This window comes from Sturnira hondurensis, unplaced genomic scaffold (assembly GCF_014824575.4).
Source record: "Sturnira hondurensis isolate 20B ecotype Veracruz unplaced genomic scaffold, ASM1482457v3 Scaffold0011299, whole genome shotgun sequence".
Taxonomy (NCBI): domain Eukaryota; kingdom Metazoa; phylum Chordata; class Mammalia; order Chiroptera; family Phyllostomidae; genus Sturnira; species Sturnira hondurensis.
In genome coordinates, this window is record NW_028083930.1 from 673,017 (window position 1) to 688,017 (window position 15,001).

The 15,001-nt window shown below is 43.5% G+C and overlaps 1 protein-coding gene across 2 annotated transcripts in view; it reads left to right on the forward strand.

Moving 5' to 3' along the window:
- The window catches only part of CFAP45 (cilia and flagella associated protein 45), a 38,746-nt gene that overhangs the window by 5,095 nt on the left and 18,650 nt on the right, over window positions 1-15,001 (forward strand). For both annotated transcript variants that reach the window (XM_037059813.1, XM_037059814.1), the window contains exons 2-8: window positions 761-883; window positions 3,019-3,155; window positions 5,083-5,227; window positions 5,562-5,732; window positions 6,815-6,993; window positions 8,757-8,886; window positions 12,642-12,788. In XM_037059813.1, the coding sequence (XP_036915708.1) occupies window positions 761-883; window positions 3,019-3,155; window positions 5,083-5,227; window positions 5,562-5,732; window positions 6,815-6,993; window positions 8,757-8,886; window positions 12,642-12,788 (1,032 nt within the window). The remainder of the gene's footprint in view (window positions 1-760; window positions 884-3,018; window positions 3,156-5,082; window positions 5,228-5,561; window positions 5,733-6,814; window positions 6,994-8,756; window positions 8,887-12,641; window positions 12,789-15,001) is intronic.

The following is a 15,001-nucleotide window of genomic DNA, read 5'->3' on the forward strand; positions in this document are numbered from 1 at the left end:
CAGCTTTGATAGTCAGAGATGACCCTTGTTTTCCACAGCTTGTTAATGGCAACTTTCCAAACATAGAAAGACATTGGGTGGTTAAAACTGACTAGTGCACATTAAAGGGGTTCTGGGAATGAAAGCCATATGGTGTTATGCACTGGTTCATCTGATTATAGCTGGCAATCACTCATAACTTATCTGCTTAAGTTTATTAGGCACCAACTGTGTGCCAAGCAGCGGATGAGGTGCTTTTCTATTCTTAATGTCCTCTGGTACCCACTGTAATCTTGTGAGATTGTGGAGATGTGAAGGAGCTCAAATAGTAGTGTCATTTCTGAAGGGGCTTAGACTCCACACTGAGAATATTGGAGGTGAAGAGGACACTATACATTTTTGGGGAGACAAGCTGAAGTGGACTCACAAGAGTGTGTCCTTGTGGGAAATTGGGACTGGGACAACAATGAGGTCATCCTCCTGCTATCCTCATTTCCTACCTTCTTTCTTCCATATGGCATGATGACTTGGCCTTCTTCAGCTCTGGGAATACAGAGATGCTCCTTCTCACTGAGCTATTGTGCTTGGCCCCAACTCAAAGACCCTTTTACTTCTTTGTGGGTGTCTTCTATGTTTCAGGGTTTATCCAGGTGCTTTTCCTTGGTGGCTTTTTCACATGCACCCCTACTTACCCTGGCATGGGCTGGTGAAGTGTTTACCTTGCCAAAGGTCCAGATGGTACTCAGTACTAATGGCTCAAACTTTTTGCCTCTCCCTGTAGCCATTAAACACAGCTGGTGTCCTGAGCTCCTCTTCTGCTTCCAACCGGTCAAGGAATAGGACTCGCTATCGGACCAAAGCCTTGAGCTCCGAAGTAGATGAGAGCCTCTTTGGAGTTATCAAGGTAACTCACGCAGTTTCTCCAGGTAGCTGTCATGTGGAGGCAGTAACCTGTACTAGTGTTGCTCAGGACAAAGGTAGCACTGGGCATGTGACCTCTCCTGGTAACTCTCAGTTGAAGGCAGAGGGGCCTTCTGAGAGTCAGTAGTGGATCTCTGACTTCTGATGGAGCCAACATAAATAGGACGCCTGGTGTATTCCACGCATTAAATCCTCATGTCTGCACAGCATTGAAAAATCTGTTGTAATATGGAAGGGGAGGCTCAGCTGCGGGGAGTTGGATAGTTGCTTAGTGAATACTCCATGAGAAAAACATTTTAGGGCCACACTGGATCAAGCTTGCAGACACAGAACAATGTATTTTCCCCTCTATCCAAAAACAGCACCAGGGCAAAACACTGTCATTCTCCTTTCCCAGGTGCTCAATTAAAACAATTTCTTAGCTTTGGGAAATGAGCAGGTCTTTATTTGTAAACATTGTACTAAGAGGTTGACAACTCTTTCAGTCTAAGAAGAAGAGCTGGAATGTTAATTGGAATAATCTTGGTACACAGGGAGTTCGGTAGGTGAGAAAGAAGAGAGGCAAGTCTAGAAAGATGATGAGACATGGAGAGAAAGGGAGTGAGAGATTAAAAGAGAAAAGAGAGAGCAAAGATGCCAGTGGTGGCCTGAATCCTGCTGTGAATACCTTTGCCAGCGGGAGGGTTGAGGAGAGAAGTGACATCTACCTTTGCTACTAACCATCTTCACTGTGAAGGGACTTTTCAGATGGTTCAAGATGGTATCCTTCTGCATTTAGATAACCCCCATTCTGCAGCAGTTTTCCTACTGACTATGGGAAGAATCAGAGGAATGCAGTTTCACTTACATTTTTTTTGTTGTTTTGGGCCCAGGGTGACCCTTCTAGTCAAAGCAAAATAGGTTTGGAAATGGCTGAGTTTCCTTCGTCCTGCTGACTAGCAAAAAGGGCAGTCAGAAAGATGCCTGCTTGTTCTTGGTCCTGTTATTTTGGCCTTACTGCTGGGTGAGAGTCTGGAAGTCTCTCAACCAGCAGTAGGGGGCAGAAGGGGCTTGTAGCATGACTGACTTGTGCCCGCTTGGAAGCAGAGATGGGCACCAGGTGGCAGCAGCAGTCTGGGACCTCTGTGCAAATGAGGTTCTCAGGAAGGAAGGACCTCGAGGCCTCTTAGGACCATGCTTACTGCATTAATGATAAATGAAGGTCTCTGTGGTGTTCAAAAGTTCTCTGAAATAAGTGATTTCCTTTTCTTATTAACTCCTTAATAAGAAAATTTTGAAAAACAAATCATATCTAATTTGTATTCTTGCTGAATTCTAATTCTCTGACTTTCTCATCATATTAGATTTAAGAGCACATCTCCACCAGGCCATTTAGCCACTTCTCACATCCCCTATTTGGACTTCTTTGGGGATCAAAGTAAACTAATCATTAGAAAGTATTTAAAAATGAATATCGTAGATTGGATGAGTCTAACAAATTGTATTGCTTCAAGCCTATAGTGTGGTCCAAGAGAGAGAATTATCCCTCCTTTTATAAATCATGGAAAGAGGATGAGAATTTAGAGGCCTACAATTTTTTAAAAGATTTTATTTATTTATTTTTAGAGAGTGGGGAAAGGGAAGGAGAAAGAGATGGAGAAAAATGTCAATGTGTGGTTGCGTCTTGCACACCCCCTACTGGGGGCCTGGGTCACAACCCAGGCATGTGCCCTGACTGGGAATTGAACCAGCAACCCTTTGGTTCATGGGCCTGTGCTCAATTCACTGAGGTGAGAGGCCTACAGTTTTTATTCCTGATGTTTTTATGTAAGGTTACTAGCAACATCCCCTGCCCCCTTCCTATCCATCCAGGATTATCTGCGCAAGTTATAGAGAGGCCTTGTTCTCAGAAGAGCTGGTCAGTATACGACACATCTGGCCATGTTCAACTGCAGAACACCGCACTGCTTTTTCAGTGCCCTGGCTATTCTTGGTGGTCCTGCAGTCTGGGCCCCAGCTAGCCTCCTCTTCCACTGGATAGGTGAAAGCCCCAGGAGAGTGGAGTGCTGCACTTGAAATTAGGATTGACTGGAGGAAGTGAGGTGGCCAGCTTCTAAACTGTCCTTGATGAACTCACAGCCCCTGGCCCAGAGTGACAGCCCCATCGTGCTGCTCCAAGATAAACAGGCCATTCGGAAAACTTCCACTGCTTTGGGCTTGGACCACAAGCCGGAGACCATTCGGCTCATCACCCGAGATATGGTCCGGGAACTCATGTGAGTATCAAAGGTCATGCCTTGCCTTGTTCCAGCCTGCACTTCTGCTGAAGACTTGAGGATTCCAGGGCAATGAGGAAATCCACCTGGTTTCATTGTTGACCAGGCCTCCACTTCTTTTGTCTTCATTTCCCCTATCTGTTTCATGCTTCTCCTTCTTCATTTTGGCCTCTTTCTTTTTTCCTCTCTTGTATCTGTTATTTCCACTATCCTTGATTCCCATCTTCTTTCTCTGTCTGTCCTTCTACCTGCTGTGTAACCTAAGGAGACTTGTATAGGGGAGGTGCTTAATGCATCCTTCATGAGCCCCATGTGTGCACTTGGTAAAGGAAATGGTCCAGATGAATCACTTCCTTTTGGCTGCATCAAGAATCTGAATCAAAAGGAAACTGACCAGATGCCTAATTAGGCCCTTGGCTTCTTCTCAGGCTCTGAGGCCAAAAAAAGGAAATTCCCACAGGCTGTTGGTTTCTTTGGGGATTAGGTCAGCATAGCTCTCAAACAGAGCTGCCCCCTTGCTTGGCTCCTCCTATGGGATGTAGGCCTCACTGAGTAATGTGAAATGAGCCAATATTGTTGCTCTGTGGTTTAGCCCTTGTGCTAGTGCTTCATTCCCTGAAACCATTCTTCCTACTCTGGCTCCACCCACTAAAATCTTGAATTTCTAGAAAATGCTGTCTGTGTCATGAGCTGGGGGGGCGGGGTGGGGGCGGAGGTACAGCTAGGACACAGGTCTAGGAGCACTTTATGGTTAGACCTGGCATCAAACAGCCAGACTCGGTCAGCAGCCCTGTGGCTATTCCTGGGGCCTGAGAATTGGTTCCTTCTTAAAGGGTTCTAGTCTTGAAAATACACTGAAAGTGAAGTAGCTGGTTCCTTGTCAGGGCTGCTGAAAGCCCACGAGACACTTTTTTAGATTCAGATTATTCCCGATCATTCCAGATTCCAGGCTGTTTTGAACCATGCCTCTTAGTCAACCAGTATATCTTGGCTAAGCCTCATTTGCTCCACCTCCTGGACCTCCCCCAAACACTATTTTAATTAAATGAGGTTTCACTTCCTGCCTTAGACGTCTGTGTATCATTGCCATGTGCCTGTTAAATGGCCTCACCTAGAAGCAGCTTGATTCCTACCCCCTGCATCCCCCACCTCCTCCTTTAATGTATGTCATTTATTTGTAATCATTATAATTACCTATTGGTTTGTTGAATGGTTGGGTGGCTGGAAAGGGGAGGTCTATAGACATGTCTCCAACTGTTGTTGATCAGACATTTTAATTAATATTTAGGGTCAAAGCATCTCTCTGGGCTGAATGGATAGGGTGTTTAGGACTCTTACTAGCATTCATTTCAACCTGTCTGGCATCTCTTTGCCCTTTTTGTGTCATCCTTGAGGAATAATCTATCTTTAAAGTTTAATTCAGCAGCCTTGATTTGAGTTCTTACTCTGTTCTCAACCCTGGGCCAGAGACTAGGCTGTGGTTAAGACACAGACCATGTCCTGAAGGAGTAATCTAGCAAGGAAACAGGCTCTGCCCAGAAGGCTATAACACGGCCAATGAGAGCAGACCATGGTGGGCTCAGAGCAGAAAGTGGTCTGTTGGGTCTCCTGGTTGGGGAGTCTGCATATGTGTACATTGTGGGGAGGGCCATGGATGGCTATAAGAGATGGTGATATTACAAGCTGGGCCTTTTAGAAAAAGTTCTTAAAATGTCCCTTTAGAGCCCATGATGCTATTTCACCTTCTCCCCAGACATCTTCTCCTCAGTAGATCCACAGTGCAATTGGCAGTCTCTCCTCCCACTGGCCATGTTTGTGCAGAGGATTGGCTGTGATGAGGGGAGGAAGAGAGCAGAGAAGCCTGAAATGTAATGTGGAGAACTTTCTTTTGCTTCCATTCCCTAACTTTGTTCATTCCTTGTGTCAGCATTCCCACAAAGGATCCCTCTGGGGAATCCCTTATCATGAGTCCTGAGGAGTTTGCAAGGATTAAATGGGCATCCCATGTGCTGACCAGAGAAGAACTTGAGGCCAGGGAGCACGCCTTCAGGAAGGAGAAGGAAGCCATCTTGGTACCTAACCCCTTGAGCTCTGGTCTCTACAGATGGGAGGTAGAAGAGAGATGTGTGGGGAAGAGGCCAGCTTCCCGTGAGATTTGGGGGCTCTACTTAGGGGACCCTGGAACAAGGCATGGATGGAGACATGCTAAAGAATAAAGACCAGTCGCGGGAGCAACTAGGGGGAAAGAGGAGGGGTGAGGATACAGCCAGGGTGAGAAACATCTGGGTTCTGATGGCATGTTGGGGTGGAGCAAAAATCACATTGGGTTACCTGTGGTAGTCGAGCTAGTGCCCAGGACACAGCACAGGGAGCAATACCACACTGATGCAGACTGGTCTTCTGTAGGATGCAGTGATCACACGTAAGAAGGTCATGAAACAGAAGGAAATGGTTTGGAGGAACAACAAGAAGCTCAGTGACTTAGAGGAGGTGGCCAAGGAAAGGGCCCAGAACCTGCTGCAGAGAGCCAACAAGCTACGGATGGAGCAGGAGGAGGAGCTCAAGGACATGAGCAAGGTTGGGGCTCTACACTTTTTTTCCGCTCTTATTCACATACTGGCTCCAGCTGGAGAGGGGGCAAGGAGAGGGCAAGGTAAGGGGTTCACTGGGGTGAAGTAGAGGTGAGACAGAGCTGCATCTGCCATGTAATTGTTATCAGAGGGAGCACTGGCTTTGCCTCGTGTTGGTTGTGTGACTTTGGCAAGTCACTTGAGCCCCTTGAGCCTCACTTTCTTCATTTGTAAAGTGAGGGTGGTAAAATTACTTGGCAGAATTAATGAACTCATATATGGGACAGGCTTTGCACACTGTAGATTGATAAATAAATGGGAGAATTTTACTTTTATTTTTATCCTGCTAGTTCAATTCCGGCCCCAGAGGGTGGTCCAGGCATTTGGGTTCTTTTTGAAGTGCCTTAGCTGACAGTATAAAGACCAGAGGCTCATTTGAATTCTTCATTGGCATGTGGTTTACTTCCCAACCAAATGAAAAATTTTGACTCCCCAACCCCTTTATCTATGATTTCTGTCTGTCAGGTTAATTTTCTTTACTTAATACCTTCTTTTATTTTCTAAAGTTTTGCTTTATGGTTCTTATTGATGGTCCAAGGTTTTCATTCCCTTCTACATCACACTGGGCTCTTACAGCTTAAAAATTTGGTGGCTTGGCCTCTGCAAGAGTGTTTTCCTGAGGATAGAACAGGGGTCTCAAATGGGATTTATGGGTCCCTAATGGAGACCATAACCTCTAAAGTTTCATGGAGTTTTTTTTTTGTCTATATGAGTTTTATGGAGGAGGGATGCCCTTAGCTTTCATCATAGTCCCAAAGTGTGATACATGGCCCTCAGCATTAAGACCCATTTCCCTGAAAGAAGCACTTAGCACGGGCCCAGTAAGTGTTGTTTGAGTAATATTAATGGGAGTGTCAAATATAAGAATGTTCTTGCTTTTCTGGGCTTATCAGCAGCCATGTGCATTTTCAGCACACTTTATAGTATTCTGCTCCCATTTCTCTCCTCTCCAACTTCCACACCCTCATGGTGCATTCCTCCCTAACTTAGCCCCAGACCTAGTGCCACAGTTTCATTTCTACTCCCCAGATCATCCTTAATGCCAAGTGCCATGCCATCCGTGATGCCCAAATCCTGGAGAAGGAGCTGATCCAAAAAGAACTGGATGCAGAGGAGAAGCGGTTGGATCAGATGATGGAGGTGGAACGGCAGAAATCCATTCAAAGGCAGGAGGAACTGGACAGGAAGAGGAGAGAGGAAAGAATCCGGTAAAGAGGAGGTTTTAATGTCTCTCCTTCCATCATTTCCATGTATCTTTAGGTCCATGTAGGCTTTCAGAGAGGTAAGAGATGAGAAATAGCCATCATCATCATCTATTATTATCTCAAAACCTTTATGAAGTGATTCGTGGAACCACAGAACTTCGTAAAGCTTATTTCCAAGATCTTAACAGATGCTTCATGATCTGGCCTTGATTCAGCCTCATTTGTCATCATTTCCTGCCATCCGCTCTGCATTTTCTCCATCCTGCAACATGGCAGATCTTGTCACAAGTTCGTGATCTTGCCATGTCTTGTAGTTCCCACTGTTTTGAATATCCTTTTTCCCCCATTTCTCCCAGAAAACAATGTAGTATTTTCCTTCTCATAGTATGTAGTTTACTGTCACGTCCCCTGAGAAACCTCCCTAACTTCTGCAGGCAGGCTCAGTGGCTCTGTCCTCTGTGCCCCATCACACTGTGTTTATACCCAGTACACCACTTTTTGAAATGTTGCTCTCTGACCCTTACTAGACTACATGGTCATGGAGGACAGGGTCCCTATCTCATTCATTTCTGTAGCTCCTTGGCCCAGCAGAGTGTTTAGCTTATTGTAGGTACTTAATACATGTTAGAATGAATGAATTTAGTTCTCTTCATTTTGTAGGAAAAGATAAGACCCAGAGCAGATATATTATAGAATCACAGCGTCCTAGATTTAGTACATCAACCATAAAATACAAAAATCACCTCTATAAATACTACTTGTATAATACTGAATGGTAGTTCTCTTCTTCCATGTGTATCTTGTTCTCTTGCACCATTCATCTCTGGACTTCTAGTAGGTATCTGGTACACTATCATAGGCTTCCACTAAAAGTTTATTTAATGGCTAAGTGGCTCTTCATCTTTTGCATAAATAACTCCAATCAAGGAAATATCTCTGCCTTATTAGACAGCTCTAATGATCTGAGCCAGTACTTGTACTAAATTCAAGCCTGTTTCCATTTAACTCTTACTCATTACTCCTGTTTATTTAATTTGGAGTCATAAAGACATTCAAGTGTTCTATCTGAATGACTTTTTTATTCTCTTCTAGATTCTCATTCTAATCTGTGTCTTCTCTCATTCTCCCAGACTTTACTCGTATATGATGGGGTCTGGGTGCTTCCACATTTGTTGACATCTCAATAACACATAGGGAGCCACAGCAACATTGGTTGTAGAGTGTGGTTCCACAGACACAGCCTGCTCACTAGTATCAGACAGTCTCAAAATGTGAGATAGGATATTAGAAAGACAGCTGACAAACTATGCATGGGGTGATAGCCAAGGCACTGGAGGAAGGAGAAGCCATGGGCTTTTGAACTCTTGAAGCTCTGTGAAGAATCTGTGAACTCTGTGAAGCTATGTAATTATGAGAAGTCAGTTCCTTGTGATTACTCTGGAAAGGCTTGGGAGGTGGTAGGATTTTAGAAGCTCTTTACATGCTGAAAGAGAGAAGGTGCATTATGATGTGGGGTGCACTCTTAGGAGCAAATGAAGAAAGGGAATATTAAGAAATATGAGCCCCATTACCAGGAACTCAGAAGAGATCCCCTTTAGACACTGGGGAAGGGCTTTGGTCTGGGCTCAGGAGACATAGCAATGGGTAAGGCACTTTTCAAAATTGTTCCTGCCACACCTCCCATCCTGGGAGTCATTTGGGTTAAAGTTGGAGCATAGAGACACAGCCCCTTGATTTCTAAAACAGTGTGGCCCTGTTTCCTCCAGAGGAAGACGGCACATTGTGCAGCAGATGGAAAAGAACCAGGAGGAGCGATCGCTGCTTGCGGAGCAGCGGGAGCAGGAGAAGGAGCAGATGCTGGAATACATGGAGCAACTCCAAGAAGAGGATCTCAGGGTAACATGGCTGGACAGATATGCCAAGTTCCACCAGCGCCAGCAACAAAGCCCTCCAAGATTTGGAGATTCCAGGGCATGGACTAATGTTTTGTCAGGCACAGGATCACTTCACAATATCATCACCATTAACTTTTTTTATTGCCATTTGAACATTTATTTGGCTTTGGTGCCATGCTAAAGATGAGCAGTAATTTGAATAGAGACTGTCCTTTCCTCCCTAGGACCTAGGTCCAAAACCAACATGTTCACGTGAATGAACACATAAAATAAATATATGGCTGCTTGTCTTACACAAATAAACAAGGATATTTTTTGATCTCCCCTCAAATATCTAGGGATATTATATATTCTGTAGATGAACAGTAGCAGTGTCAGAGTTTCACGCTTCTGCTGTTACCTCATTCAAAGTACATAACATCCCAGTGTCATTAATTGTGAGGAGTAAAAGTATGCATACTCTTTGCATAAGAAATGATGGCATACCTGCCCAAACTAAGTAGGCTTAAAAATATTCTTTTCCATTTGCCTTATCTAGGCTATTGCAGTATAAAAAAGCACAGCAAGGACATGGCAGGCATTTGGAGTATCTATTATTTTTTCCCTAAATTTTTTACTTTTGAAAAATTTATACACAGACAAGTTGAAAAAATTTTATCACATCCATCAATGCTTTACTGATTTAATGATTGCTCATATGCCTCAGTTGCTTATCTCTCTTAGATGTATATGTGTATTTTGTTATTGTTAAACTGTTTAAGAGTAGTTGCTGATATCTTGACACTTTGCTACTAAATGCTTCAGTCCACTTCTCTGAAGAACAAAGCAACAAAGTATACATGTCAACAATACTGTTATGACACCCCCCCTGACAAAAAGTTGAATCCAGTGATTTTATATCATTTAATATTTAATTCATATTCAAATTTCTTCAATTGTTTAAAAAATGTATTTCAGTTGTTTTCTTTTCTCCAAACCAGGATCACTCACTTAAGTCCCTTTAATCTGTTTTGATCTAGAAGAGTTGTTCTGTCCTTCCTTTCTTCCTTCCTTCTTTCCTTTATTCATTCACTTATTTTTAAAATTAAAAAAAGTTTTTTATTGATTCTAGAGAGAAGGGAAGTAGGGGGGAAAAGGAAGAGAACCATCAATGTAAGAAACATCAATCAGTTGCCTCTTGCACATGCCCCAACTAGGGACTGAACCTGCAACCTAGGTGTGTGCCTTGACTGGGAATCAAACCTGTGACTTTTCAGCTTGTGGGATGATGCCACACCAACTGAGCCACACTAGCCAGGGCTCATTCATTTATTTTTAGAACACTGATATTTTGAAGCATCCAGGTTGGTTGACTTGAAGAATGTCCACATTGTGATTTTTTCCTCATGGTGCCATTTAACTTGTGGAAGATATACACTTTTATTTCTCTCCTCCTTCCCATGTTCATGGATGAATGAGTTGTCATTTAATAGTGCATTTGATGGTGGTGAGTGACAGGGAGTCCCTGAAGAAGTCTTATAATTATGAAGACTTCTCAGAGCACCTGTGGTATGAGAGGAAGATCACCTGGATAGTTAGTGAAGATGAGGGGTCCTGTAGCCTTGTGAACTGCTTGAGAAGGCAATCAACAGGGCAGGAAGACAGAGAGACCTGGTCAAGTTCCTGGCTCAAGAGAGAAAAAGGACCAGGAAGGAGAGGTCTGAGATAAACACATAGGGCAAGGAGTGAGATATGGGGGCTGGAAAGTCCAACTAGATTGAGGTGAGTGAGGATTAGTGGGCTCACTGAGAAAGTTTCAGGTGTCATTGAGTCAACACCATTACATTGATGTCTCATTGTCATTTTGCAGTCCTTCTAATAGGCATTTGCTGAGTCTCCAGGAAGTATTTTTAGGCAATTTTAAGGTAGAAACCTGTGCTTCTAGAGCTCAGATTTGCCTTATCATCTCAGGGCGGTGTGAGGGCAGCTTTCCCCACCTTGCTAGCAAGATGGCAAAGAGTGAGGGGGGTTCATCTGGGGTTGCTTTGGAATGGCTTCAAAGATGAGAAACAGGGAAGGTTCTTTGGTTTCTCAGAAATGAACCAAAAAAAACAAAAAATTAAATAAATAGCCAAAAAAGTAAATACTTGATTGTATGATATGTATCAGAGATAAGCAGCTGTTATAGCTTTAAGGGTCAATGGGATTAAATAATGTCTGGGGTACCAATGACAGGCCTAAAACTGGGGAGGAAGGTAGAAAGGAAAGGAAAAAAGGGAGAAGGGGAAAAGGAGTGTAAGAGTTGGAGTGGCAAAAGGGGAAAAGTGGATTGTGCAAGGAGGTAGGTACAGTGAGAGTGAGGGAATGCTGGTAGCCACGACTCAGGCTCCACATGGACCTGGCTAGAGGCAGACAGTGCTGTGCTGACCTGGTTCAGAAAGCTTCCTGGGAGAAGGACCCCTGACCTGGGCAGTGAACCAGGCTGGGGGAGAGAAAATAGATTTGCCCTGGATGAGGCAGGGTAGAAGCTGGGTTGAGGAGGTTCTGGGAGACCAGGGAGGGGTTTAGCCTTTGAAGAAATGCAAGGAATTGGAAACAGTGTGGAAAATAGGTGAGTTAGTGGGTAGAAGAATTTGAAGTAAGGAGTCCAAGTTTATTTGGAGGGTATAGGAAGAAAGCTGCACAAAATTCCAGTGTCCCTCAGCACTGAGTCTTGAGAATATGCTTGGCTCAGAAGTTGTCAGATCAACAGGTGCTTCCAAAGGCCCAGGGCTGGGAAAGGCAGAGGCTTCTTCCTTAGAGGGTATCTTGCCATTCGGTGTCACACTGGTTCTCTGATCTGTATCACTCGTGTTTCCCTGTGCTTAAGATTTTTTTCTCACATGCCACTCATATTGGTTCCCACTTCCCTGCCTCATTCAGCAATAGTTTATTGAGTATTTTCTATGTTCCTCTTAATTGGGCTACATGTTGTTGGGAAAGAGAGGAAGTATGACACATGATCCCTGTTCTACAGCTGTGACAGAATGAACACACAGAAAATTCATGGGACCTACAAGGTGGTATATTATTAAATCCCAGGAGATGTGGCATCATCTTAAGTGCAGATAATCAGCAATGAAGAAAGAATTGAAACTTGGGGCAGTTTTGTGAGATTTCCAGAGAAGATTGGAACTTTATTTTAGACAGATCAGATTTTAAAATCCTGGCTCTGCAGTTTATTAGCTGTTTAGTCCTGGACAAATCACTTGAACTCTGGGCCTCAGTATCTTCATCTGCACAAGAAAAGATAACAAGGCCTAACTTTCAGGGTTTGGAGATGTGTTTAAGTGTCAGAGATGGGCTTATGTGTTCAATGTATAGGAAGTACCCAATTAGGGTAATACTTATTTAAAATAATTGCTATTGATGACCGAAAGTTTGGGTTTAAATAGAAGGAAGTTGGAAGCAGGAGGAACACATCATAAACAAAGCCATAGGGATTGGGTTTAGCATGACGTGGGAGACACTGATTAGAATCTTAAGATCCTGCACTTCCTGAGAGTATACATAGATCAACAGTGTCAGAGGCTGTTACAAAGTCAAGTTGAATGAAGACTGTAAAGAGGCCATTTACTGGAAGAGATCATTGACAACCTGTGAAAGAACAGCTGTAGCAAAGGATAGCTTTGGAAGTATTTGTCTCCCTGTGTCTATGTGTGTCTCTCTATTCTTATATGCCAGTATCTTTTGGTCTTGTCCCCTTCTACTCTGAGGCTCTCTTTCTTTTGCTGGCAGGACATGGAGCGAAGGCACCAGCAAAAACTGAAGATGCAAGCTGAGATTAAGCACATCAATGATGAGAACCAGAAACAGAAAGCAGAACTGCTGGCTCAGGAGAAGCTGGCAGACCAGATGGTGATGGAGTTCACCAAGAAGAAGATGGTAGGGACCTGGTTTCTGATGCCTGGGACTGATGATCAGGAATGAAATGTCTTTCATAGGGAGAGGCAGGCCTGAGAACTGAAGGAACTCCAGGGCAAGGCAGCACCATGTTCATTCTAAAACTTTAGTCCTTAGTTCAATGTCTTGGCTTCTTTTTCTCTTCATTTTGGCCAGTCCACTTGTTCCTTAACAGAGAAGAGCATGGGAAAAACACCCAAGTTAGGGTGTTATTATCCTTGTTAACACCTTTGATTAGATGTTGGAATGAGGGTCAGGTGCAGGCAGGGAAGAAAATTAAGACTATTGGTGAAAGTAAGGTTTTCTGTGGCTTCCTCATAACCTGGATACGATATACTCAGTAATCATGAGTCAGCTTCCCATAAATTTCTTGTGAAAATTATTGTATTTGGCATCCTGTACTGGGTGCTAGACTCAGAAAAGGGAGTCTCTTTCATCCCCCACTGTAGAATCCATAAATCCAAATGAACCCTGGAACAGAAAGCAATACTTGCAATTGTTATGAGGGGATGAAATTAAGGAATATGCAGGCTCATTCTGGAGCAAATATGGGATAATGGAATGATTGGGTTTAGAGCAGGGGTGTCCAACTCATTTTCCCCGGGTGCCACATCAGCCTTGCGGTTGCCTTCAAAGGGCTGAATGTAGAGCTCCTTGCCCCTAGTTAAGGAGGAGTTACATTTATACAGTTCTAAAATTACATTCAGCCCTTTGAAGGCAACCATGAAGCTGATGTGGCACCTGGTGAAAATGAGTTTGACACCCTGGTCTAGAGGAGTGGTGGGTAAAAGAAGCTTTTAAGCACGATTTAAATGGAGTGAATATGAATTTATGTAAAAAGAAATGGAAGGACTCAAGGTGGCAGGAAACTTATTCAATTGTATATGTGTTGGTCCTGTCCTCTAGTTTTGAGGTTTCATAATGACAGAGGGCACATCATACTTCTCTATAGTAGTAAGTTTTAATGATGGATAAGGGGAGAGTGGGTATAATTTGAAAAGGCATATGTAATATACAATATACTCCAAATGCAAACCACAGAAAATGAAGCTCAACAAAGCTTATTTGTTGGCTTTGGCTTTCTTATTAGATGCAGGAATATACAGGCAACAGTGAGAATGCAAGATGAGGGTCATAGATGGTTTGTGCATAATAGGGATCACACAACTGCTGTTTGTTGAGTGCTTAGTTTGTATACAGGCTCTGCGTCAAGTATTTCACAAGTGTTGTCTCATTTATTTAATCATTACAGCCACCTTGTGAACCTAGTCACCAGTTGATTCAAAATGTCCTGAATGCTTCAATGTGTGTCACTGTCAGTTTAGGCTGAACATACCCAGACTCATAGTTTGGAACTCAGTGGCTATTTCTCTGAATGCTGGAGTTGGTAAACAGGTTTGCTGGCTGCAGCAAAGCATCTGTGGTGACCGTGTTAAGAAATGAGATGGTGAGGTGACAGAGAGCTGAAAGCAGTTGTTGAGGATGACTTGGATCTTGAACAGAGCTAGAAGATGGAACAATGAGAAATCATATATTTCTGGGCAGGAGAGGAATATGTCTTATCTTCATACATACATGGAGAGAACATTGGCAGAAGGAGTTAGAAGAGGTCACAGCCCACTGTAAGTATCCAACTATATGACAAGCCCTTTGCTGATCTCACAGTGATCTCTGTTGTTACAGCCAGCGCTGCCTCTTTTTTTCATCTTTTTTTTTTAAATATAATTTTTGTATTTAATTCTTGTTCAAGTACAGGTTTCTGTCTTATATTCCCAACCCTGCCCGCCCCCCACCCCATGCTCCCCGCCTCCCTCCGCTTTCTGCCCCCCACCCTTAGTTATTGTCCATGTGTCCTTTATAATTGTTCATGTGAGTCCATTCCCTTTTCCCCTATGATTCTCTCCCCTCTCCCCTCTGGACCCTGTCAGCCTGTTCCCTATTTGAGTGTCATTGCTCATATTTTGCTTGCTTGCTTGTTTTGTTGTTTAGATTCCTGTTAACGGTGATATCATACGGTATTTGTCTTTCACTGCCTTGCTTATTTTGCTCGGCATAATGCTTTCCAGTTCCATCCATGATGTTGCAAAGGGTAGGAGTTCCTTCTTTCTTTCTGCAGCATAGAATTCCATTATGTAAATGTACCATAGTTTTTTGATCCAGTCATTTACTGATGGGCATCTAGGTTGCTTCCAACT